The sequence below is a fragment of the Biomphalaria glabrata genome, chromosome 3 (genome assembly GCF_947242115.1).
Source record: "Biomphalaria glabrata chromosome 3, xgBioGlab47.1, whole genome shotgun sequence".
NCBI lineage: Eukaryota > Metazoa > Mollusca > Gastropoda > Planorbidae > Biomphalaria > Biomphalaria glabrata.
In genome coordinates this window covers 12251046-12277813 of record NC_074713.1, presented here as the reverse complement: position 1 = coordinate 12277813, position 26768 = coordinate 12251046, and the positions used below count along the sequence as shown (strand labels likewise).

The window sequence follows — 26768 nt, the reverse complement described above, 5'->3', positions numbered from 1 at the left end:
TCTAATTCTAAATAAATGTTAATTATTTTGTTATCTATATATTAGATAGAGTTGGCAATTACAAAGTCCGATTACTCTTGTTTATTATCAGTCCTGTTTTTCATCTTCACTAGAAGATTATATGTGATAATATATATATAATCTATACAGAATTTTAGGTAGAGTCAAGCAAGCCGCTTCAGCTTACTAGATTTACTAATCAGAGATCTAGTTTAAAAAAGTTACACTTACTGACTAAGTTAGTAACTTAATTTTAATACAAATAATAGATCTAGTCAGTCTAGAATCTTACTAGACTAGATCTACATTCATAAACATTCAATTTATAAATTTATATTCATGAAAAAAATGGACAATGATGATGATGTAGTCCTACTCCTAGATCTAGTTCCTAGAGTAGTTTATCTCAGTTTATGCCATTCAGGCACCTATTATACTATTATTATAATTATAGTAAATATACTATAGCCAGTATAGCAATAGCCTATCCTACTATATAGGCCAAAATTTTAAAGTTTGACTTTGACAGCACATTATTTAATTTGACAATGGATTGACATAATAGAGAAAAGAAAATGAAGTATCAAAATCTTCTTTAGTTTAAGGAGAATAAGGATTACTACTTATATTTGTACCCCTAACCTATATAATACTATATTTGTTATTATATTTAAGGTTAAAGAGGCCATGTGTTTTCAGACAAAATTTACCCACATTATTTGATTCCAGACACCATAATTTATTTCAGACAGTCTCTATATTTAGGCATCAATAAACTCAGATTTTAATTCTATATTAATATTAACTAAATTTTAAGATCCCCAAGCATAGCCCCTCACATGAAATTCATAAAGTGCTGGTTGTGAATGTGTTTCGTGTGTGAATGTTGTTCGATTTTTTCATCTATAAGTCTATACTGTTATTTGTACAGTAGTTACGCTGATATTGTCAATTGTAGTCAAACTGAATTTCCATTTGACTGGATCAATAAAATTATCTTATATTATTAAGTCAATTAAGATGTTTTCAAATTATGCATAAATACGAACACAAAAAAATAAAAATAGGAACACACTTATTCTACCAAAATTAGGTCACTGGGATAGTGACTTCTACACAGACTTTTAGACTTATGTTATGTTTGCATGATTAGATGTGTGTTGAATATTTTTTTTTGTTTATTAATTTAATAAATTTCTAATACAGATGATATTTTGTAGTATAGTACAGGTTAAGATAGCCATTCTTGCCTAAATAGCTGAATCCTCTATATTGTCTCTGTTATAAATCTAGATCTATCTAGTAGGTCTAGATCTAGGCATTTAACTTCAATGTACCAAGCTCACTCCAAACATTTGCCTATTTATTCTCTATAAAAAAACAAAACAAATATAGTATAAGATGTCCAAAACTGGCTGTTTGAAATAAATTTTGGTAAGAAAATTGTAATTTAATTCAAACACCCTATTAATTTTTTTTTGTATGGAATCAAACAACTTGGCTTGTGAATCAAACAAATCAGCTCCAACCAGAATAAATATTGCCAGGCTCATTAGCTTAGACTTAGGCAATCAAAAAATATAGTCTTAACCCTAGGTAAGAGGTAAAGTCATCCTGGTAACATAGGAAAAAACAACAACCTGACTTACAAATTTGAAATTCTTTTTTCTTACATAAAAAGATAGCTAAATGGAAGGAAATTGGGTTAGAATCATTGGAAAATGGACAAGCACATTATACAGCGCGCTAGTTTCATATTAAATATATATCAAAATAAAGATGTAATGACCACAAAAATACAGAATGTTCGAATTCATGTAATGTCCGGATTAAATAAACTACTCTAAATCTGGATCTAGTTCCAAACCATATCTTTAATCATTAATGTTATCTTCTGTTAGACACCTTATTTATATAGGTTAGTTATTTAGCGACGCACCATAGATGACGCATATTGAACGGGACTAGTGACGTTTGGGATATGTTGGGTTAGAGACCGAAAAATCAGTTAGCGATAGAACATTCCAGGGTAACGACGTGTTTAGTGACAGAGACTTCTACTGTGGCCTTTTATCAGAATAAACCCTTACACAATTGTTCATCAGTGTTGACTACATCTCTTCACTAGTTATAATCGATGTGCCAGTTCTTGTTTGACTTGTTGGTCAACTGCACGTAATACACCCGAACAATTACACCCAAACGATTGCAGAGTAATTGGTTGACTTCAAGACAGCCTGAACTAGCAACATCACAGTGGCGACCCCCGACGCTCGAAGCCCGAACCTCGAAGCCGGACCCCTGATGAAGCCGAACATCGAACCGGACCTCGAAGCAGAACGTTTACTCAGGTGAGGGTCGTGCACTCGAAGATATAAGATTTCAAAGATTTCATCGGAGTACGGCTGAACACAACATCAGCGCAGAGTGACTTTGTTCTAGATCTACATTTTCTTGATCGCACGTTCAACGAGCCGTTAACTCAGGGTGACCTTCGTCAGGACAGTAATCATCGTTACGTCTGGTCTACTTAACCAGTATATTCTCAAAGCCTGATCTTCATATGCTGAATCGACCTACAACCAGAGAAACCGTTCATTCATAACGGGTGAGAGATCGTTAGTGAACCTGTTGGACATATTTTTTTCTTCGTCATAGGAGCCACATCGAGTATCAAGTTTTACCTCGTCAGTTTCGAGAAGGACAGTTTGCCCGCTGTCAGAAGTATTGTGAGTACTACAAGTTTGGTAGCTAACTAAATCGAAATCGCTCTGTCGTCTTACCCTTGGAGAGATTCTTGTGGAGCAGTTTGCTCATTGAACCGGTTGCTTGCCACGTTTATAACGGTCACTGTGTTTAACCTTTGGAAGGTTAGTGAAGTAATATTTATCATTACTGAACATTGATTTATCTAGTATTCGTTGGTCTAGACGATATCTAGACGTGCTGATATTGAAGTAGTGGAAACAGCTACATCCACCTAATTTCGTTGAAAACCGTTAATCGTCTAACGGAACGGCGTCGGAGGTGACCTTGGTTTCACCTAGTCTACATTGGACAGTTTGGTCTAGTGAAGCAACGTACAACAGCAAACTTCGTCGTACTACCAGAGTAGCAGCAGAAGCAGTGAACTATTTTAGAGAACCGTTATTCGTCAGCCCAGATCAAGTCATCGTCAAGAAATTCGTTATTCGTCAGTCGTCCAGATCAAGTCGCCGTCAAGAAATTCGTTATTCGTCAGTCGTCCAGATCAAGTTGCCGTCAAGAGACTGTTATTTGTCAGTTGTCATCTACACAAGTCAAGTCATCGCCAGAAGAACCGTTAACCTATTCGTCAGTAACTGTGTACACAAGGTCGTCGGAACTACACATACGGTCATCAACAGTCGTCGAAGAAACTGAAACATTTTGCTCATTTTGCTGTGGCATATCAAGACATCTGTGGCATTACGTGGGATACTGGTAGCACCGGAGAACCGAGTCAGAACTGGAAGAGAGGCAGTGGAATTTGTTGTGATCTAGCATATTCGGGAGTCCGAACAAAGGGATCTTTCTTATCAAAAGCTAAGTGCCATTTTTCTTATTAGTGTATGTTTAGATTGCCTTAGAAATAGATTTTGTCTAAATTTGGTACGTTAGCCTGAGAAAAATCAGGTGGTGCGCCTTAAAACCCGTCGGGGTAGAAGACGTAATTTAGATGAAAAGCTATATTATACGTTTAGGATTGTAATTTGTTTTGTTTGTGCAAACGTCATATCCGTTGTTGCCTGGTTACTTCGTGACGTTATCATTGTGTGCCATATTGTCACATCCCAACCCATAGCGATAGTCTCATTTTAATTATTTCATTTGTTTATATTATTTTAAATTATTTATTTTTATTAATTTAATTAGATCTGTATTTTTTTTTCACTTAATGATAGAAAGTGCGGGTAGGATTCTTTTACTGTGAATCAGACTAAAATAATTTTAGTTTGAGCGGTTAAAATCAAATATGATTTTGCCATGAGAATAATGCCGAAACTGGCTATGTAGTCAAACACTGTCGTCTGGCTAAATTTAGATCTGCAAATTGTTGTACATCTCTCTCTTTGGTACAATTAAATCATCTGGACTCTAATTTGAGAATATTATTAATTAAAAGATGAATGAAGGTAGTACATTCTAGATATATATATCTTGTTAACGATATATTTGACATTGTATGGACATATTTGTTTCGTATGGTTAAAAAGAACCATAATCTACTCTAGATCTAGACTCTAGACAGTCTTTGAATTTACTCTAGACACTTCAGTCATACCAAATTTTAAAATTGATCATAGTTATTCATACTAATAGTCATAGTGCTCTTGATAACTATAGATCTAAATTGTACAAGTATATACACTATAATATACTAGATTTAAATTTGTGTGATACTAGACCTAATATACAGATTTGAATATAACCATAATAACTCAGACTAGATTTACACATTTACTAAATCTATAGATAGAGACATAACATTTAAAACTTATATAAAAGTTTGAAAAAACTTAAAAATAAAATAAGTTTAAAGTATAGCCATAACTAATATAGGCTAAGTAAAAATATATAAATTTGAGTGAAAATAACATACAATGGCTACATCATCATATGTGGACCTTAAGGAGGTTAAGGAAGCAGCTATGCAGGATGGAAAGGCCATGGAGTTAAAAGGAAAGGACTTAGCAGCTTATGTACAGCAAGTTGTGAGGGAAGAAACAGAACGTCAAAGACAAGAGATAGAAAGGCAAGACAAAGAAAGAGAAAAAATTAGAGAACATGAAGCTAAAATGGAGAAGATGAGATTGGATGCAGCACAAGCCAGAGCTCAAACTGAACAAGGAAATAACACAAATAACTCAAATAGTACCACACAAAGAGACAACCCTAATTCACAGACATGGCTAAAGAGAAAGATACAAAGTTTTGATGAACAGAAGGATGACATTGGTGATTTTCTGAAAAGATATGAGGCAAAAATGTCTACATTTAATATGCCTGAAGAAGAATGGTCTGAAATACTGATAGACTTTGTTCATGGTCAAGCTCTAACAATATGCCAAAATCATGACCATCATATTGATGATAGCTATCAGGTTTTAAAAAGAGAGTTATTGAATGCCTATGGTCATAATGCTACAACTTTTAGAAAGAAATATTTTGACAATATACCATCTTTAGAAATAGAACCCCAAACTACCATTAATATGGAAAAGGATTTTTTCAATAAGTGGGTAAAATTAGAAAAAGTGAATAACTCTTATGAGGGATTAAAAAATTTTATTCTAGTGGACAACTTTGTAAATAAATGTGATCCTCAATTACAATCTTTTATTAGAGAAAGAAACCCAAAAACTATAGATGAAATAACAGAAATAATGAGAGTATACAAAAATGCCTATCCAAATAAACCATTTTCTGATAGGGATAAGAGCAAAGTAGATTTAATAGGATACACCAAAGAAAATGTTGATAGAAGTAGAAATAGAAACAGATCAAATAGTGGAAATAGGAAATATAGTGAAATAACTTGTTTTAAATGTCAAGGAAAAGGTCATATAGCAGCTAACTGTAGAAGAGGGAATAGTAGGTCTGGAAGTAGAAATAGATACAATGAACAAAATAACAGTAGATATAGGAGTAGAGATAGGAATGACAGGGGAAATTATAGAAATAGGAGTTACAGTAGGGAATACAAAAATAAAGGTACAGATAGGATATATTTCATGGAAGGAAATAGGAACAATTTTGCAGTGTACCCAGGATTTGTAGATAGAATTCCGGTGGAATTAATCAGGGATTCAGGTTGTAACACCTTGGCAGTAAAAACTAAATTTGTCAAACCTCATTGGTATAAAGGGTTTACTAAGAAAGTAGAATTAGCAGATGGCACCGTAAGGGAATTTAAAGCTATAAGGGTATACATTGAAACTCCATTTTTCACTGGTTATTGTGATGGCATTGCAATACCAGAAATGAGATATGATATGTTAGTAGGAAACATAAAAGGAGTTAAAGAATGTTCAAGAAAAGAATTAGAAGACTGGCAAAACAAATACAAAAACATAAGACAAAATCATGAAAACATAGAAACACAAAATATAACAAGTATGGTAATAACAAGATCAATGGATAAACAAGATAAGAAACAGGAAAATACAATAAATGTAATAAGTAATGATAAAGAAAAAGAAACCAGTAATGTAATACAAATAGAAAATACAGATGTTAAGGAAAAAGAGATAGAAAATGAAACACAAAATAGTCTTGAAACACAAATATCTCAAAGTGAAAAAGAAACAACACCCACATTTGCATTAGAACAAATGAATGATAATATTATTGGGAAAATTTATTCAAGAATATCAGATAAAAACAATAATAATCCAATGGAGAAATTTTGTATAGAGAATAAAATATTATTTAGACAAACAAGTAATGATAACAAGAAAATAAAACAACTTGTCTTACCACAGAAATATTGGAAAGATGTTTTAATCATGACACATGATAATAATTTAGCAGCACATAGGGGAGTAAAGAAATGTTATAGGAATTTGTCAAAACAAGTATTTTGGCCCAAAATGAAAGCAACAATTAACAAATACATAAACTCATGTGACATATGTCAAAAGAGATCTAACAAAAGCCTAGTGAATAAAGCACCTATTCAAGAAATGGATGAACCTACAGCACCATTTCAGAAAGTATCTATTGATTTAATAGGTCCTTTAATTCAAACTGAAAATAATAACAAATACATTCTAACAGTAATAGACATGTTTAGTAGATATCCAGAGGCAATCCCATTATCAAATACAAGTGCAGAGAATATCATTAATGCCATAACTCAAAAAGTAATTACAAGACATGGTATACCTAAAATTATATTGAGTGATCAGGGATCTCAGTTTAAGTCAGAACAATTTAAGAAATGGACTAAACAATATAATATACAACACATATACTCTTCAGAGAGTAACGGTTTATGTGAACGATATGGTGGTTCATTAAAAAGATCACTAACAAAGATAATTCAGAATAATCAGAACAAGTGGGATCATTACATTAACTATGTACTATTTGCTCATAGAAACAACATCCATGAAGCAACACAATTTTCACCATATGAAATAATACATGGAAGAAAACCCAGAGATGAATTAGATGTTTTTAAAGAAAATCTAATAGACAATGAGAAGAAATTAAATAATGACAGTGAAACAACAATCACAACAGAATTGAAAGAAATATGGACTCAAGCATATAACAACAATAAGAAGTACAAACAAAGTGCTCATGAGAATTTAAATAAGAAAAGACAATTGAAAACACTAGAAGTAGGAAACAATGTATTAATATTAATAAATGACCTGAAAAATAAAATTGGTAAACAATGGAAAGGTCCATTTAAGGTGATAAAACAAATTAGTGATGTGAATTATCAAATTGAAATAAATGGGAAAATTAAAACATATCACATAAATAATTTGAAACTATATCATGATAGAGAAGATGAGTTAATACAAAACATTCAGGAGAAAATAGAAAATAAATTTTCAGAAAGAGAAGAATGCTTGATGATAATAACAAATGAAAATCATAATGAAAATGATATTAAGGAAATACCTGTAATAGAAACAAAAGAGAATCAAACTTGGCAAAAGATTAATCTTAATAATCTAACTAAGGAAAAGTCAAAAGATATAACTAAAATAATACAGGAATACAAAGAAATTTTTTCCAGCATACCAGGAAAAACTAATATTATTAAACATGACATTAAAGTAACAGACTCAAAACCTATCAAGCTTAAGCCATATAGAATACCGCTACATTTACAAGACAAAGTAAAGAAAGAAATAGACAATTTACTAGAATCAGGTATAATTGAGCCATCAACATCTCCTTATGCTTCACCAATTGTGATAGCCAAAAAGAAGAATGGAGATATAAGGTTATGTATTGATTATAGGAAACTTAACAACATCACAGAATTTGACCCATATCCAATGCCAAATATAGAGGATATTTTACATAAATTAAATGGAGCAAAATTTTTTACTAAATTAGATTTAACTAAAGGTTATTGGCAAATACCTTTAACAGAAAATGCAAAACCTTACACAGCATTTGTAACACCATATGGTATTTTTCAATGGAATTATATGAGTTTTGGATTAGTAAATGCACCTGCCACATTTAATAGAATGATGAACATGATAATTGGAAACAAAGAAAATGTTATTTGCTATTTGGATGACATATGTATTTTTAATAATAGTTGGGAGGAACATTTGGTAGATGTAAAAGAAGTATTCAAAATAATAAAAGAAAGTGGACTTACAATTCAAGCAGAAAAAGTAGAAATAGGATTGGAGGAAATAATTTTCTTAGGACATAAAGTAAATAACAACATGATTAGCCCTATTGAAGATAACATAAAGAAAGTACTTAATATTGAAATACCTACAACAAAAAGACAAATTAAAAGCATATTGGGAATAGTAAATTATTACAGAAAGTTTATAAAGAACTTAGCAGAAATAGTGAATCCACTAAATGACTTACTTAAAAAAGGAAAACCTCAAAAAGTAGTTTGCAATGAGGAATGTGTGAAAGCTATTGACAGAATTAAAGATGTTTTTAGTCATGAACTAATATTAAGACTACCTGATAAAGACAAAATATTTTATGTCACAACTGATGCATCTGGTAATGCTATTGGTGGTTGTTTAATGCAGAACTATGATAACTTACATCCTATATTATATGTAAGCAGAAAATTGTCAGAGGCAGAGAAAAAATATAGTGTCATTGAAAGAGAAGCCTTAGCTGTAATATGGGTAATTACTAAGCTAGAGAGCTATTTAATAGGAAGGAAATTCATATTATTAACTGATCATAAACCTATTCAGTATATACAGCAAAAGAGCATGAAAAACAGTCGTGTTTATAGATGGTTCTTAGCACTACAGGAATATAAATTTGAAGTGAAAGCTATTAGTGGATCTGTGAATATTGTAGCTGATCTATTGTCTAGAATGACATTGAAGTGAAATAATTTTGTAAATAAACTATGATTATATTGAGTATGTAATATATATTAATATATTGACACCATTTATATGTTATGGAAAAGGGAGATAAGTAAATTTGATGTTAAGCATTTGAAAGTAAGTATGAATATTTTTTTTGTGTGAATCACTTCATATATCATTGACGAAAGTTAGTTCTATGGAAAAGGGTGAGTATAAAAGAAAAATGGACAAAAGCGTATAAAAGGGTGGTAAGAAAAAATTTATTGAATGTGTAAATAAAGTCTATAATTGTTTTCTGAAATATTGTATTTTATCAGATTACTACCAGTAAAGAACATTTGAGATGTGTGACGTACCCATAAGATGCCACATTTTCCTCCATGATGAACGGTGTACCAATGAAGATGATTCTGGAATGTTATGAACTGTTATGAACATTGCCATGAATATAAGGAACTGTCAAGATGAAGATGTCAAGATGAAGAGATCAAGATTTTATGTTTGTGGTCTTCCCATTAAATTGAAAATGCCCTTGTAAGACTTGACAGTAGTGGAAAAATATTGACATATTTTTTTTCAAGGGGGGGAGGAATCTGTTAGACACCTTATTTATATAGGTTAGTTATTTAGCGACGCACCATAGATGACGCATATTGAACGGGACTAGTGACGTTTGGGATATGTTGGGTTAGAGACCGAAAAATCAGTTAGCGATAGAACATTCCAGGGTAACGACGTGTTTAGTGACAGAGACTTCTACTGTGGCCTTTTATCAGAATAAACCCTTATACAATTGTTCATCAGTGTTGACTACATCTCTTCACTAGTTATAATCGATGTGCCAGTTCTTGTTTGACTTGTTGGTCAACTGCACGTAATACACCCGAACAATTACACCCAAACGATTGCAGAGTAATTGGTTGACTTCAAGACAGCCTGAACTAGCAACATCACACTTCTTATCTTATATTATGCATTTACATGCATATTTACCAATGACCAAAATTCTGCCATGTCACTGGTTTTCCTGGCTATCTCAAGCAACCCATTCCATGCTCTAATAGCTCTAGGGAAGAAAGAGCATTTGTACAGATTTGTCCTACTCCTAGCATATGGAACGAGGAATTTACCTTTATCTTTGTGTCTTTCTCAACTTTTTGAGTATTTTATTAAATTTTGTTTTTGTATTTGAAGATTATGGTTAAGTTTTTTATGTATAATTGCTACTTTACTTTTAAGTCTTCTATCCTGAAGGCTTTCTAAATTTAGTGATTTACTAAAGGTGTTAGTTAAGTTAGTTACTCTAGTCAAATGTGAATATTCGTTTGTTATGAATCTCAGTACCTACTAACCTAGATCTAGAAATCTAGATTTATATAAATTATAGATAAATTTACTTTAAATCTATTTAGATTCTAGGGTATTATTATACTATTATTAGATTAGATTAATCTAGATCTAGGATTACTAAACTACTTGAGTAGATCTATTAATTATTTTTACTAGACTCTATATTGTTACTATCTATACTATATTATATAGACTATAGCCATTAAATCATTATAGAAGCTAAGAAGACCTAAATTAGGCTAAATGCCCAATTTGTTGTCCATAATTTAAAATAAAATTTTATCAGATTTTATTATCTAGATCTATAAATAAATTAAATTTTTCTATTGCTAAATAAGTAACACAACATAATAATAATAATAATAATTTTATTTATAAAGCGCTGTTAACAAACAAAATGTAGGCTCAAAGCGCTGTAATAACCGTACAAACACAAACACGACAGCTAAAATGACAGTTAATCTAAAAAAGTTTTAAACAGATAGGTCTTAATGTTCTTCTTAAAAGTGGTGTAGCATGTTGCCTGTCTGAGATCAATGGGGAGTGAGTTCCAAACCTTTGGTCCGTGAACTGAAAAAGCCTGTAGCTTTTGAGGGAGAAACGTGGCACTACTAAAAGCGTTTAGTCCATTGAGCTCAGGGCTCTCTGGGGGACATATGGAGTAATCAGTTCGCTAAGGTACAAGGGCATCTCGTTGTTATATATACACTGATGACAAAGTGTGGCAACCTTGTAATCGATTCTCGCTTTCACAGGAAGCCAATGGAGCGTGCACAAGAGCGTAGTAGCAGAATCTTGTCTAGTTTTTTTAAGGACTATTCGAGCGGCGTTGTTCTGTATACGTTGCAGCTTGGCTATTTTGTCATCAGGTATACCTACTAGCACGGCGTTGCAGTAGTCAAGGCGGAAGAGTATGAATGCCACAGCTGGCGTTTTAGTTGACTCCGTTGTTAAATATGGTCGGATCTGGCCTAATCTGCACAGCTGCAGATAGAGACCTTTGCAGGGCTGACATATGTGTGGGTCGAAAGATAGTGTTTAGTCGAAGAAAACTCCAAGATTCCGCACTACATGGACAAAAGGAACATGGCAGTTTGTGATAAAGAGAGAATCTGTGCTTCCAACTTTTGAGACATTGTTCCTAGTGCCAATCTTAATTATTTCTGTCTTGTCTTCGTTCATCTTGAGTTTATTTTCAACCATCCAATCGCTCATGATTAGATCAGTAGGTTTGTTTGTAAGCTCCTGGGCTAAAACTAAAGGGTTTGTTGTCATCTTAAATATATCTATTTATTCTGATGCAATTAATAACTTGCAGGAATAACCACTGTCTTATATTTTCAGAAAATACATCATACATTACTGTATAGAATGCCTTATGTGATAATAAGTACACAAGTTCGATTGGTGAGTTTTGTTTTTTCTCCCACTTATTATGTCATAATTGCTGTAATCATACATTATACAATAAAGCAACTTTTTGAATGGAGTTTCTAAAGATTCGTTAAATTGAATTAGTGTGTTTACATTTAGTCTTAGTTGTTTTCTGTGTTTTACTATTACTGGCCAATTGAATAGAGTAGTTTCAATCACAACACTGCGCATCATTCTAGAACAGTCCATGAAATGAAATGGGGTATAGTTGATTTCTGTTAATTGGAAGGATTGAATTAAAATAGTTAACTGCTTGGTCTGATTATTTTGAGACTCATTGTATTACAATATGAAATGTGCTATGCATAAAACACATGTCATTTGAACTTTTATATATGGCAGACTTACCAAAAAAATTTTCTTCAATCATGAATTTTATAATTAATAGAGCACACTCATTCTTCCCAGCACATTGTTTTTGACACTGTTTATTAATATCTACAAACATCTAACATAGATACTACTGTCAGGAATAGAAAAACATTCCTCTCTAAGATATAGATGTCTAAAGGGCAGATGATGTAAGCTGTTAATAAAGTTTTCTCTAAAAATGCTATGCTACCTATAATGTTTTTGCTAAAAACTTTTATAACGTTAGTTAATATTAATTTTAAAAAGCTTATGACTCTATTTATTGTGATTGTGCTTTTATGTATGTCTAGGATTTTCCATAATTATTTCATGCTTCAGTCTGTAGCTTCTTTATTTACTTTTGATATGACATTTTTTTTGATATGCACAGAATGCTTTTATTTTTTTTACAAGCTTAAAAAAAGTGTTGATATTTAAATAAAACCAACTTTGACAAAAGAGGACTATTGTGTCTAAATAATGTATTGAAAAAGTACTAAAACACACAAATTGATCCTTACTAATAGTTTTAGCACCATGCATATAACATAATTACTTTTTTTTATTTGTATAATTAGGACATTGGGCCAACAGTTGTTGGGGATGAATGGAGTGACCCTGAACTAATGGAATACTTGGATGCAGCACTAATAAAACAGCTTGGAAATAATTAGTAAGGTTTTATTTTTTTATATTATTATATATTTTGGCTGTTTTTTTAAGTATCTTTTATTTTGAATTTTTAGATTGTTTGATTTATCTAAAAAGAAGTGTTTTCATCCATGGTCTCTTTGAAACATCCATTATGACAAAAAAAAATAGTAAAACCATTCACTATATTTATGATTAACTTGCTAACAAACAAATCATCATTCTTGCATAGACTGTGACTCAGCCTTGTGAGAATATGCAATATACTTGTGAAAGTGGTTGGCCTTTGTGTATTCAGTAAGGTGTATTTGCTTGATAGCTGACAGTTATAGCATTCTGCTGCAAGAGAATTATAGGTTAATATTGATAAAAACTGGATGAAAATTGAACATTCAAAGACTTAAAAACAAAGATTTACTGCTGCAGGGGTAAATGACTGTATAGAAATAATTGAAAATTGAACACATTTAATAAATAACAGTAAAGAGATCCATCTACTGTTGTCGCTAAGAAAAATACTTAAGTCTAAAATACCTCATAATGATGAAATAGAACTCCCTACCATGACACTATAAAATCAGCTGGCTTTTATTTCATATCACTATTGTCAGTCCTACTCATTTGTCATTGCCAAAAATAAACAAATCACAAATTTACTATTAATCTTACTCTTAACCAAATACTGTATATTCATTGAAGGACTATTTTTATCTAGATCAGGTAATTACGATATTATAAAAAAATTTTTTAGACGTCTGGATCATCTTTTTACAACTTTCTAATATAAATGTATTTTTCAATAGAGCTATGTTGCAAATATTTATGGTTTCTGAATTCCTGAGTATGAGGGTTGTATTTAAATTGTGCTTTTATTTCATGAAAGCAGTGCCCAGTGGAGAACTAATGATGCACCAAGAGTAGTGTTGGAGAAACTGGAACTTCGTGGCTACAAACTGGCTGCCATGGCTGGTGTTGGTCAGACCTGCATATGGACTCTTCACAAAGAGCCCAGTTTGAAAGAAAAAGCTCTCAGCAGTTCAAGCAGTGATGCTTTTGAGAGCCCAAAAATCGAATATAAAGGAGATTTGTGATTTCTTTTACATATTTTTTTTTAACTGTTGATTCTAAAAAAATGCAATTTGGTTTATATCATGAGTGTGATATATTGAGATTGTTTTCCCACTAATTCATTTGCTTGAACGAGGTTGTGCTTAATGCTTTGACAATTTTAACTAGTAGCAATTAAGTTAAAGACCCTTTTGATTAGTACATTATTTTAACCCTCAAACAACTTGTATTTTTCAGCATAAAAAAAAGTTTAAAAGGTGCAAAACAAATATGATTATTGATTTTTTTAATAACTTTTGAAATAATTTTGTGCTTGGTCTGTAAAATTTTGTCTTCAGGCAATTTAAAAAAAACAACTAAACATCATATGTTTTTTAGAACTAAAAAAAATTGTTTTTTCCTTTCTGCAAATTAAATGAATAAGGTGCATTATTATTATAACATAGAACACTTGATATACTTTGATGTTTACTCACCCTAAGAATATGTACGATACAGTAAGTCTCAGTAGTTCAAAAAAATAAGATCACTAAACTGATTTGTTTCTCATATTCAGTATATCTTTAGAATGTGCTCACTGCTAAAGTAAGCAAAAAAAAAAAGTTTCAATGCTATAAATGCAGACTCTATTATTTACTTTATTTACATTTTTTTGTAATCTCAAGTAATTAACACCAATTAAAATTAAAAAAATTGAGCATGGTAAATGTATAAATTAAAATACATTATTGGTACCGGTAATAGTCTAGTTGTAAAGCTTTAAGGTACATGTTAAGTCTAGTTTCAACTGTCTATTTTTTTTTACAATCTTCTTTCAGTATCATCACTTAAGGCTATGCTGTATTACTTAAAATTTTCATATCCTGTTTTTATTATTATTTCATTATTTAGCATCATGTGCAGGGCCTATATATGACATGTAAAATAACAGTTTGGTTAACATTTTTACTGTCATGCAATTTTAAAATATTTATAACAAACATATATCTAAGCTTATAATGTAATATTAAGAAATATCTTTTTTTTTTCCTGTCTTATATTTTGTGAGGTTTTAAAAATGAAATGCAGCATGTCTTTAAATTTTTCTACCTACAATTTAAGTATTTAACATGCCCATTAACCTGGACAGTATCAATGACACCCCCACCCCACCCTTACGAGAGTGAGGATTTGTTTGTGATTACTTTATTATTTTTGTTGAATTCAATTCAATATTTATTCAAAGCTATATTGTGTTCAACTAATATTTGACTGTTGTAAGCAAACCCTTTTTATAGTGTTTATGCTCAGTACATGGGTTTTGGGGGTTTTTGGTTAGTGAAATTTATATATATATATTATTTTTGTTATAGATTTTTACATTTTAGATAATATTATATATCAAAATATCACACATTTTTTTAGCTGTTAGCTCTTATGTAAATCACAGCACAGAATATTTTTTTTTTACAATAGTGTATTGCAATGTACAGTTTTGCTGAATGTTTTTGTGATTAGATTATAGTTAAGGTTAAACTTTCTAGTATTCTTGTTTTTAAGTCAAACTAATGTGTCCATAAGCAGGGATAAAAATAGAGTAGCTTATTTAGTACTTGTAGTCAATTTTATTTTAATTATTTTGTATTTCAGGGAAAATTGTTTAGTTTGTTGGGTTTTTTTTGGGCAAAGTTGAGAATGTACTTTCACACTTAGTAAACTTTACTTTAGAATTGTAGAAGAATTAATAATGTATGTATATTTTAAGAATATATTTTTACAATGCTTATATCAACTCACTCTGTCTGGTACAAATTTAAACATTTATTTTCCTCATATTTTCCATCTCGGATCAAGTTGAAAATTTGCACAATTATTTATTGTTCCTGTTGAAACTTGAAAAGTTACTAATTAGTTAATTAAATAGTGGTAATTAATTAATTTTGTTTGATATTGAAAAGGGAAATAAATCTTACAGTATTGAGCTAAGTGGCTGTAAATATGGAATCCTTTTCCCTAAGGTGGGCTTTGTTTTTTTTTTTTTGTTTTTTTTTTATTAAAGTATTTTTTATATTTTGCTTGTTTTACTTATGTGATCTTAGCAAAAACTACAATCCTTCCTCTTGTTATTTGATGAGACAGGCTCACTCCTTTATTGCCATACGAGTTTCACACTTATTGAAGAAGAGTAATGAGTTGACTCTTAATATTAACACTAATAGTTGTACACTCTAGGTTAATGTTGTATAAGAAGTCATGTGGATGTAGAGACATCTTTGAAACTTTCAGCATCACATTTCACTTACAAATATTGCATGCCTCCTTCCTGAACTGCAAATTTACTGCAAATGAAATTTTATTTTTGTTAAGCTCTATGTATGTAAAATAAAATGACAAGATTTTTAGATGACAAAATGCTTGTATTCTGCACTTAAATTCTGTTTAATACATTTTATTTACATATGCAATTTTCTTCTTTTGCATTCTTATTATTATGTTGGAGGGTTCAGATAACTTGTCCCATAACTCAGATGAACTGCACCGTGGTTTCCAGATCAGGATGCTTTTCGTACAGTTTTGTGGCCAGTATCTTGTTTGTGCCTCTATAAAGTGATGCAGCTCTGGGGGACATGTTCAGCATTCTCTGGTGACTATTTCACTTGGGCATGTTTTCTCAATTTTCACCTTCTAGGTGATGCATTGTCTCATTCTGTTGTGCCTGGTTCTGAGGTGAAAAAAAGATACATTGAACATGTCCTGATAACTTTTAGTATGCATAATTTTTCTTGAAGTTTCAGTGAGAACTGGCCCATTTTTGCTCTATACTCTGGTTCTCTTTTTATTTTCTTCATCTCTTCTGAATGGAGAGGAATTTTCAATTGATTCCTCATTCTTCCATGTTTGGCCAATATATCAGCTTTTTCATTTCTTCTATTTAAATGTTTTGCTGGGGTCAATTAAAGATCAGGTGTTTTTTTCCTATTATTTCCATTTTTTTTAAACTCACTACTTTCACTTTGTTATTTATTGTACAAGTTTCACATTGATTTCAGATCAATTCCCATTTTGTGTTTCTATATTGGTATAGGGCTGGTGTAAGTGGACAATATCAACAATTATCGTATTGCATTGCCTCTGCCTAAACGTCATCTAAACTGTGATCTGATATTTTAAAGCTCAATATGTTATGTATCAGACTTTCCATTTATAGAAATGTCCAACTTGTCATTTCGCTTGAAGCATTCCAATTTAGATAAGGCACAAACGTGAATTTTAAGTAGCTTTTCTGTTTTGCTTTGCCTGACTTAATCAAAATCAGGATTTGAATTTGCTTTTGAAAGCTTAAATTTAATTGTAGAATTTTTTTTAAAACAAAAAACAAATTTAAAAACTACAAAACTTAAAATTCATTTAGTAGCGATGATTATCAATGTTTGTGGATGTAAATATATGTTTGAAACATGTTCATAGCTGTAGATTTGTACACGACATAGAATTTTGGTGTATAAATTACTTTATTGTTATTTTTTTAATTATAACATTAATCAATCTAAAGTTGTTTTTCATACTGTAGGAGAGAGTTCTTAAAAAATGTGTTCAAATTTTCAATAAGAAGGTAGATGACAGTATTTCTCTTTATTGTTGTGTTGGACTAAACTCACACAAGTCACCTCAGGAAGTAATAAACTAGTCAGTATGATTTTGTTAATCTTAAACCATGTATGTATAATTTTATTTCTCTTTTTGAGTTCATGCTGGCAATAAAAAAGTTAATAAAATATTCAGTTGTTAGTAATGTAGCTTCTTGCATAGTATAATAAAACCGCCACTTATTTAAAACTTGAAGCATTTTACCAAAATAAAATGCTCAAACTTACTAAAAGTAGATTTAGGGGGAAATATTTTGGAGCAAACTTAAAAACACTGTTTAATAATGATGACCCTGGGAAGGAACTGGGCTTTGTCCGGGAGGTGGGGTTGTCTGCGAAGCTTTGATTTGTGATTGGCAAAGAAATTGTGAACATATATTTACAACAGATTTTTATTAAATTAATAAATTTTTACTATCATAACTGTGAATAGACCTTGTTTTTAATGACTTAACTGTTTAAAATTTAGCTCTTGTGATATGAAGGGAGAGTAACCCTAGGGGGATTACGGGCACGACATGGCCTAAATTGTGACGATGTGCCAAAAACTCAAAATACAAATACTAAAAGTGGATGAAACTTAAATCGTCTCCTTAAGTCCTGACTATATTACTATCAGCATAATAAGTACGCCTGACTATTGATGCACTTTTCTATATAGAACTAACGTTAATTCAACCCAGTCTTTGACAATCCTTTTAGATCTATATTATGTCTTACAAGAATTTGGTTAAAAAAACGTAAAACTTTAACCGTGGCGCCCCCTCTCCCAGAAGAAAAATAAAGGCAGCTAGGGGTAGTGATGTTAGCTCCCACGTGGGGAAAAAAAGGGGGGGGGGAATATAGCCTATAATTATAACCCAAACAATTTCAGTGTTTTTTTTTGTTTTTTTTTTCTTCTATTTTTATAATGTTAGGAATCCAAATTTACGGGCGCGCGCCAAGCATTTTCCCGCGTTCACAGTTTCAAAAACGTTCTCCTGGCGTCTACAATACCTTTACTCGTAGTAGGCCTAAGTAAAGCGCAGATTTAAAAAAATGTGACGAGCCGATATTGAAATGTTTTCTTACAATCAGGGCTGAGATTTGCATTCTCTTCGCGTTTAAAGCACTTTTCAAAACAACGTCGCATGTCAAATGAAGTTAATAAAGAATGAGGCAGCACTTGCCTTTAGGCTATTCAACGAGAAACATTAGAAGTCGGCCTACATATAGCTCAAGTACATCTGCAATGGGCGTGGTCTTTGTAAGGTCTTTTTCGTATTAAGTAACACGTGGCTGCTTTTGGTCACACCAAAGTCATCAAAATAAAATGCTTGACAGGAGAATTACAATCATTCTGACTTCTGACCCAAGAAGAATCACGTTAGTAAAGACGATTTGAGTCGATTCTGTTGAAGGCGCCTCTCGTGAAAAAGGTAGGCCTGTACATTTTAAATGTCCTACATAGAAGTCGAAACGACATCTCTTACTTACAATATTTGAAGTTTTTAAATCATTGGTAATAATGTAATTTCATTTAATTAATAGGCTATTCAAAGAATAAATATATTTTATCGGCTTCGACTCTCACTTTTTTCCCTTTTGTCAGAAAGTTGCTCCTACCCTCCCCCTCTGAGAGGACGTGGGCGCACTCACAGTTTGAGAAACAAACATTCTCGGTTGGCATCAAGATTGTGCGACTTATGCTGTTTATAGAGTAGGCCTAATAAAACTGTGAAGAGATTAAATTAGCGGAGCTGATTCTGTCTCATTGTCGAAATCTTTCTACTTGTGTTGAGTCTATGACTCTTAACTAGAACTCTAGGCCTATGGAAACTTGTCTCCATCTGCCTGTCTGAACAAACCTATGTCTGAGAAAGATACAAGCAGTTGTGAATTATTACATCCCTATGACCTATGTCTCATAGCCCAAGGCGCTCGGATTAGAAGCGAGGCCCATTGCCGAGCACATCAGGGAAACTACTCCATATTCCTTTTTAAAAGATCAAAAAAAGTGTTTCCCAAACTGTATTCCGCGGAACCCCAGTGTTTCGATAGGCCCGAATAGGTGATCCACAAACTACTGGAATAATTAACTAGTAGCCTAACACGTGAATTTATCTCACTCAAACAAATAATAATCAAAGTGTTCCGCTAAATGCTTAGAATGTGCAAAGTACATTGCCGTTCAGGTGTCCGCCACAAAAAAAAAATAAAAAATAAATAAATGGTCATTTGAGGAACGGTGTGTGGATATGAGATGTTTTTTGGGGGGACTTTAATTCTTCCATCCCCACCAGTGCAATGGACTCTGTCCTTAGGCACCTCAACAGGGTTCTTTTATTTTTTCTTCCCTCAAACGACCGTTTCCACCCGATAGTGCGCCACTGAGGCTGTGACAGTGTGACGCACCATCAAGGTAGGCTCTACGTTACAGTGAAGGGAGCACGAAGAACTGGCTGGACAACGTGAAATAATGGACCAGCCTTTCTTGATATTCTGCTTAGGATAGTTACCAACTAAGTTGAGGGTTGGGGAGGGGAGGTACGCGAACTATTACACCCCTACGACCCAGGTCAAAGTGCCTATGATGAGGAATGTAGATTATGCAGTTGAATCTAGAATCTATTAACATAGTAACATCTAATATGAAAGAAGTCGCCTGTTAGTGCATCGGACATGTCAGTCTACTTTAAAAAAAAAAAGACGAAAAGAAATGCAACACAACTTCGAAACGTGCGGTACGAGGTAAATTAGCATACGGAATCATCCGAAATTTTTACTTGTTTATAAATAACCTTCGTATTATTTTAACAGCCAATCAAATCTATCCGATGATTATTTATGAGGTCGTCACGTTTTTCCGCACGAGTACCCGAAGGTACAGCACGGCATCAGCATATAAACACCGGTAGCATTGTGTTTTTGTTTCATTTAATTTCACGTCTTCGGTTTAGTAATGGAATTCATAGATCCAGATCTGATAGATTTATGTTGTTGTTAAAGTTTCCAAATAGAAAAGAAAAATAAAACCCTCATGAGAGTTTCCTCATTCATTGATGACTGTTTTCTATGTCTAGACTACTATTTACAACCTATGTTAGAGTCACATTCATCACATTGTCAATGATTGTCAGTGTAGACTAGTTACTGTAGACTGTAGCAGTGTATGTAATTAGAGCTAGTAGAGTCTATATACTAGAGTGTTAATTAGACTTAGACTACTCTAGACCAGTATTGTTGTACTACAAAATAATTTTATATTGAGTTCAACATATGATCATATAGATAGATCTAGTATAATAGTGATCGCACGGCACAGCCAGGTCTATTTGATAGAATCAGGTAGATCTAAATTCTAGATCTAGACTCTACTATAGTGACTATAGTCTATAGATAGATCTATATACAAGAGTCAAGAGAATCTATAGAGATTCTATTTGTATTTTGATATAAAATATAACGACTTAACGACTAAAGTTTCATCTAGGTAAGGAATTTCATAATTGTATCTTGATAATCTTGTCCTATGTCGTTATTATATATCTAGATCTTGACTATATTCTAGAATTCTAATTCTCTAGGTTGTTTTTACTTTTTAGTCCAGCAGGATTTCCTAATAGAACAATTCTTTTTTTCTATTGCATTTTCCATAGACTTTCAATAGATTGTAATGGTCTGAAGCTATTGAATAGCTCAGTGTCACCCAAACCTTCTATTTAAATAATATGCAATAACCCAGATGTTTTTTATATAGATCTATATAATATATATATAATTATATAATATAAATTGGGATGTATTTTATATAATCTGGACTCTGAGTTGAGTGCATATGAATTATGGTTTTGAAAAATACCTAGATTATCGTAACAATACATTTTACAACTGTGCCCATTTCACTGAAAACCTGCTTTCAGAGTCTCTATAATAGGTCCAGTAGCCTATTTATAGGCTACCCAAGATTTTGTTCATTACACCAATTTCTAACAAAGTAACAGTGATGCTGTCATAGCTAAAAAATTAAAAACTACTCCTGGTGAAGGAGCCAATATTGAAATAGTATAACAAACAATGCCATTAGTTCTTTGAATTAGACTAAAGCTCAAGTTGATAAATTATGAGAGCTTTAAAAGATCAATAATGAAATTCAGTATTACTAAGAATGTATGCTCAATATACCCTCATTATTGATTTCAGGACAAGAATGATTATATCTCGAATTCTGAAGCATTTTAACTGATCATATTGTTTACCACTATTACTGGCATCCTCAATCCTGCAATGGGAGAGAAAGAAGATATGCTAAGGACTTTGCTATTTGATGATACAGACAATTTTGAACCTACTTGTCATGACAGAGAAATCAATTTAGTTTGTGATGTTCCCATTCACCTGAACAGAGGTATGTTGAGTTGAGAAATATCTTTCATTATGGAGTAAGAATATGTTAACTTAAAATATGTTTCATTATGATGTAAGAAGAATGAAAAGTTGAGTTTTTTAACATGCACACAAATGATGGTATCTAATAGATAAATACATTTATGGGGGTGTGGTGGATGAGTGGTAAAATGGTAGGGTTATGAACTGACGGGTCTCGAATTCTTATCTCGGTGAAGACTGGTATTTTGAACTTCAGGATTTGTTTAGGACACTCCTGGGTCCACCCAACTCTAGTGGATACCTGACATTAGTTAGGGAAAGTAAAGGTGGTTGATCGTTGTGCTGGTCACATGACACCCTTATTAATCATCAGCCAAAGATACAGATGACCTTTACTTCATCTACCTCATAGGAGTGCTTTACTTAAATACATTCATAAATGTGATGTTTGTTTTCTTTTTTTTTTTTTTTTTTTTTTTTTTTTTAAATATTTTTTTCAATAAAATTATTAACATTTATACATTTCTTTTTAGCCAATATTACAAAATGTACAGACAGAGAGAATCACATTGTAAGTCAACAAAACAAAAATGCTATTGGAAGTAGCTTTAACTCTCAGCAGCCATGTACACAGCAATTAAATCAAGGCTTCAATATGCCTGGACAAGTACTAAATAGCTTCAATGCAACTTCAGTATTTCATAAGCCTATAACAAGCCTTTCTGCTGTCATGGGCAGTAATCATTATAGGCCACTGAGGCCAGCTAGCACACCTAGCAATGACTTATTTAGCCATAACACCACAAATGCTTTGTCCAGTCACAACACTGCCACCAAACAGACATTTCAAGCAGATGTGAACTTAAATCCTGCATTTCTCAAGCACTGCCCAGCATCTTATCCACAGGCACTAAATGGAATGTTTAGTCGTAATATGCATGCATCACCCAATCTCAGTGAACCCTTTATTCAAAAATCTTCAGAAGTGTCAGCTTTTGATTCCAGCCATAGTGTGTCAGCTTTTGATTCCAGCCATAGTGTGTCAGGCTACAATCCTGCAGTTTTGTCTCCTCTTGCACCAAATGTGATTTCAAATTTAGGCTCAGTCCATGTATTGCCCTCAGTTCCTAGTCATTATAATTCTTCTCCTACTAATGGATTACAGGCCGGAGCAGCAGTTAATATGATGTCAATATGTGATATTTCCAAAAAATCAGGTAAACAAAAAAAATTAAAATGTTATACATTATTATATTAGATATAGTTGCAATATTTCACAAATATTTTTAGAAGCATAGAAATCTGAAGTTCTTTTTCCTTCAAATGTACACAAATCACTAGTTAGCTTTATTTGTTGTGTTATTATGACCCATGTGTGTGGACACTTACTATGCAATTTGTCCCTTAGCCTCTATATTAAAACTGATGTGTGATTTGGTAATTTAATAAAAAAGTTAGTTTTTTTTTAACTGAAGATAAAAAAAAAAGAATTCCTTCTTTATATTAAGTATTGATTTGCCTTATGGCATTCCTTTGGTAAATATGTGCAACACATGCTCTTCCTTCCTGCCAGTTAGAAGCCATCCATTGTAATTTAACATACAAAATGTAACAGGTCCTTCACTCATTTTCATCACTTTTTTCATCCAATGAATAAACATGACAAGCAACATATAAAGGGAGGTCCACATAATCATAGATCCAAAGAACACTACTGACTTGAAAGGTTCTTTTTTTTGGGGGACCTGGATGGTCAAATTAGATGTTAGACTGCTATCTGATTGCTGCCAGACTGTCTGGTTTGAAGATCAGTGGTTTAAGTCCACCCCAGAGCTTATCTATGTTTCAACTTCTTCTTTCAATAACATTTGTACCATACTACTGCTATTATATGTTACACATCATGTTTATTCATCAATTGTTACAGAATTAACGTCTCAAACTTCATTTCTGTTTTATTAAAACCTCAATTAAAAATGTGTATTATATTCCTATGCCAGATATTTTCTTTTCTTCATTTCCTATATATTTTTAACTTTTGACTCCAGAGAGTTTGTTGAAATCCTGCTTCACTGGACAGATTCATAAAAGTGAGCAGTATGATATATCTGGTGGACAAAAACTTGCTTCGTCAGGCACACCATCACAACCATTACCTACTGGTTCATTTCCTAATCATTCACACTTGACTGAAGACTCTAGTCATATAGTAAGATTCAAATTATTTTCCTATTCAGAATTATTTTATTATCAAATCAAAATATTAAAGCGAGAGTGATATAGAATGTTCATAAATAAATAATCGAGTCATCATCTATTTTTCTTTGTATTATCAGGCACTCAACAAAAGTATTACTCAGAGCTATGCCAGCCTTGTACCTTGGACCAGTAAACTTACTGCTCCTGGCTATGAACCACTTCCAATGCCTGCTTTTGATGCTATGCCGATTACTTTAGAAAACTCTGAGAAAGGATCTGCTTTGTCTTTGTCACCCACAACCCAGTCCACAACGTCACGCAATCTACGAAGTCTACCTTTATACAGCCGTCTTCGGACAGGTGTAGCTTGTGATGAAACAAACTTATTGACTAAATTGAAAAATGGGGCTGTTCGAAGCTCATCTCAGTTTCAGAGGCTCAACTGTAAAACTCTCCTAAATAAGGAGCATCGTTTTAAAAAGACAGCAGACGCACTTCAAAAGTCTGGACTTTGGGAAGTAGCTATGAAGACAGGTAACCTTATCAAACGCAATCAGGAACTTCAGAGAGAACTAGAGCTGTTCAGAGCAGATGCCTTGGCATTCCTTAAATCTGTGATTAAGAATCCACAAAATAGGGATTTCCTAAAGCAGGTATTGAACAATGCTTTATCAACAAATTCCAACTCTCGTGGCAGCCCATCTGTTATGTCTGTTGTAGTTTCTGCTGCTGCGGCAGCTGCAGCTTCTGGCAGACTGGACTCTTGTGGCTCACTAAACAGCTGTGTGCCAGAAACTATGAATATTGTAGACAATCATATGACTAGTGCAATAAACAACCATTTGTCTGACTGTAATACAGTAGTTGCAATGGACATGAAATAACACACACAAAAGTAATTTCATCTTTATAATTTATATTTTTTAAATTGTGATAATGTTGATAAAGTGTGTACAAATGTTGATAAAATATGTACCAATGTTGATAAAATATGTACGATTGTATACAATGAAAAGGGCATCTTCATTTTTTTTTCAGTTTGTTGTTTAAAAGTTCCATTTTTTTTTTTGTGATAACTTATTGCCTTCTTTACTTCATTGTTCTGTGATTAAGAGTGCTCTGAAAGCTGTGTGACTTTGGGTTGAGACCTGATAGCTCAAGTCTGCATTTATTGTCTTGAAACATTGTTTTTTTTTATTAATGTCTCATTATAACATCTGTCAACTATAAGCAAGTTTTATTATATTTTTTTTTACTTAACATCATTGTGATGTGTGGCTAAACTTATGGCCAATCTGCTCACTAGTTTTTTGGCTATTGACTAATAAGTATAATCCTTGTTTACAAATTAATGCTGAGTCTATAATTCAAACTTTTACTACGATTGCTTAAATTTAAGTTTGTTATAGAAAAGTCTGTGGTGTGAAAATGAAATAATTGTAACTCAAACGTTTATTAGAATTTTAAACTACTTGAAAGTTTTGTAGATGGTTAAAAAGTTTTCTTAGCTAAATGATGGAAGATATTCCTGTTGAAAAAATTGTTTTCTTAAACCAAAATGATTATAGCACCAAGGAAGTAAAGTTTTACCAGTTAGATGTGTCCATTATAATAAGATCTTTTGGTCTTTTGTAAAGCCATTAGGATATCACTATTTTAAATATTGACTATTCTGCATTTGATGCTTGAATCGTTGACAGTTGCATTGGTTAACATATAATGAGTAAATTATTTATTTACAGTATATACATTTATACGGTACCTTTGTTAATACTGTATAGTTTATATAAATATGTTTGTATCACTCTATAAAGATCTATAGTATAAAAGGCATTATGCCGAACAGCCCAGTTTCTTGCCAGAGCACTATGGGAGGATTAGTCCTTCCTGCTCTGATTTTTCAATAGGAGTTCATCTCAGGTAGTATACAACTTCTAAATGAACTTAAAAGATAGTGACTTGATCTTTAAAGTCATTTTAAACAAGTTTTTTTTTTATTACTGGTAGCACATTTCTTTGTTGAATCTTTTGTTGTCATGACTACTAAACTACTTTACAGCTATGCTGTCTTTTAAGTTCTGACTGCAAAACAATTTCACAACTATGGTGCTCTTTCAACTAAATGTTGCCATGACTACTAAAACATTTCACAGCTCTGGGGTTCTGCCATGACAACTTATACTTATCTTCTTGAATATTTTTTTTCCTCTTATTACTGCAATAATAGCCTACAAAAAAAAAATGTTAATGTTATAATTACATTATTTTATTGCTATGACTTTGCTGTGATGTTAGAACTTTTGTATAAATTTATTTCCATTTAACTTGACAGCATAAAGTTTGTTTTGTTTCTTTCACCTTGGTACTTTTGATACTATTTTTTCAGTCCACTTAATATGTAATGGAGGTGCTGTGGCTGAGTGGTAAAGTGCTTCGCTTCCAAAACAGGGGTTCCAGGTTTGAATCCAGGTTAAGACTGGGATTTTGAATTTCAGGATCTTAAGGGTGCCCCTGAGTCCACCCAGCCCCATGATGCCCTCGTTAACCGTGGGCCATAGAAACAGATAACCTTTATATCATCTGCCCTATAGATCACAAAGTCTGAAAGGGGAAGTTAACTTTTACTTACCTAAAATGTAAGGACTGAATGGAA

The 26768-nt window shown here is 32.4% G+C and overlaps 2 protein-coding genes across 6 annotated transcripts; both read left to right on the top strand.

The window, feature by feature from the left end:
- The first annotated feature begins 92 nt into the window (after nucleotides 1–92).
- Nucleotides 93–17677, top strand: LOC106073298 (GTP cyclohydrolase 1 feedback regulatory protein-like). Of its 3 annotated transcripts, none has more exons than XM_056023361.1 (4): nucleotides 93–158; nucleotides 11763–11825; nucleotides 12782–12876; nucleotides 13738–17677. In XM_056023361.1, the coding sequence occupies exons 2-4, from the start codon at nucleotides 11790–11792 to the stop codon at nucleotides 13943–13945; spliced, it is 339 nt and encodes a 112-aa protein (XP_055879336.1). In that variant the 5' UTR covers nucleotides 93–158; nucleotides 11763–11789; the 3' UTR covers nucleotides 13946–17677. The 3 variants fall into 3 exon arrangements, with proteins under 3 accessions (XP_055879336.1, XP_055879335.1, XP_055879337.1); XM_056023360.1 differs by having other exon boundaries at nucleotides 119–238; XM_056023362.1 differs by having other exon boundaries at nucleotides 135–238; nucleotides 13741–17677.
- Nucleotides 17678–20388: 2711 nt separating this feature from the next.
- Nucleotides 20389–26472, top strand: LOC106073299 (uncharacterized). 3 transcript variants are annotated; one of them, XM_056023359.1, is made up of 5 exons: nucleotides 20389–20441; nucleotides 21731–21935; nucleotides 22450–23133; nucleotides 23965–24125; nucleotides 24253–26472. In XM_056023359.1, the coding sequence occupies exons 2-5, from the start codon at nucleotides 21815–21817 to the stop codon at nucleotides 24997–24999; spliced, it is 1713 nt and encodes a 570-aa protein (XP_055879334.1). In that variant the 5' UTR covers nucleotides 20389–20441; nucleotides 21731–21814; the 3' UTR covers nucleotides 25000–26472. The 3 variants fall into 3 exon arrangements, with proteins under 3 accessions (XP_055879334.1, XP_055879332.1, XP_055879331.1); XM_056023357.1 differs by having other exon boundaries at nucleotides 20407–20875; XM_056023356.1 differs by lacking the exon at nucleotides 20389–20441 and adding an exon at nucleotides 20952–21020.
- Nucleotides 26473–26768: the final 296 nt, after the last annotated feature.

Coding starts and splice junctions, on each gene's coding strand:
- LOC106073299 (XM_056023359.1), top strand. CDS start 21,815: ATGGGAGAGAAAGAAGATATGCTAAGGACTTTGCTATTTGATGATACA. Junction 23,134..23,964: donor TGATATTTCCAAAAAATCAG/GTAAACAAAAAA, acceptor TTTTGACTCCAG/AGAGTTTGTTGAAATCCTGC. Junction 24,126..24,252: donor CTGAAGACTCTAGTCATATA/GTAAGATTCAAA, acceptor TTGTATTATCAG/GCACTCAACAAAAGTATTAC.
- LOC106073298 (XM_056023361.1), top strand. CDS start 11,790: ATGCCTTATGTGATAATAAGTACACAAGTTCGATTG. Junction 11,826..12,781: donor TAAGTACACAAGTTCGATTG/GTGAGTTTTGTT, acceptor TTGTATAATTAG/GACATTGGGCCAACAGTTGT. Junction 12,877..13,737: donor AAACAGCTTGGAAATAATTA/GTAAGGTTTTAT, acceptor ATTTCATGAAAG/CAGTGCCCAGTGGAGAACTA.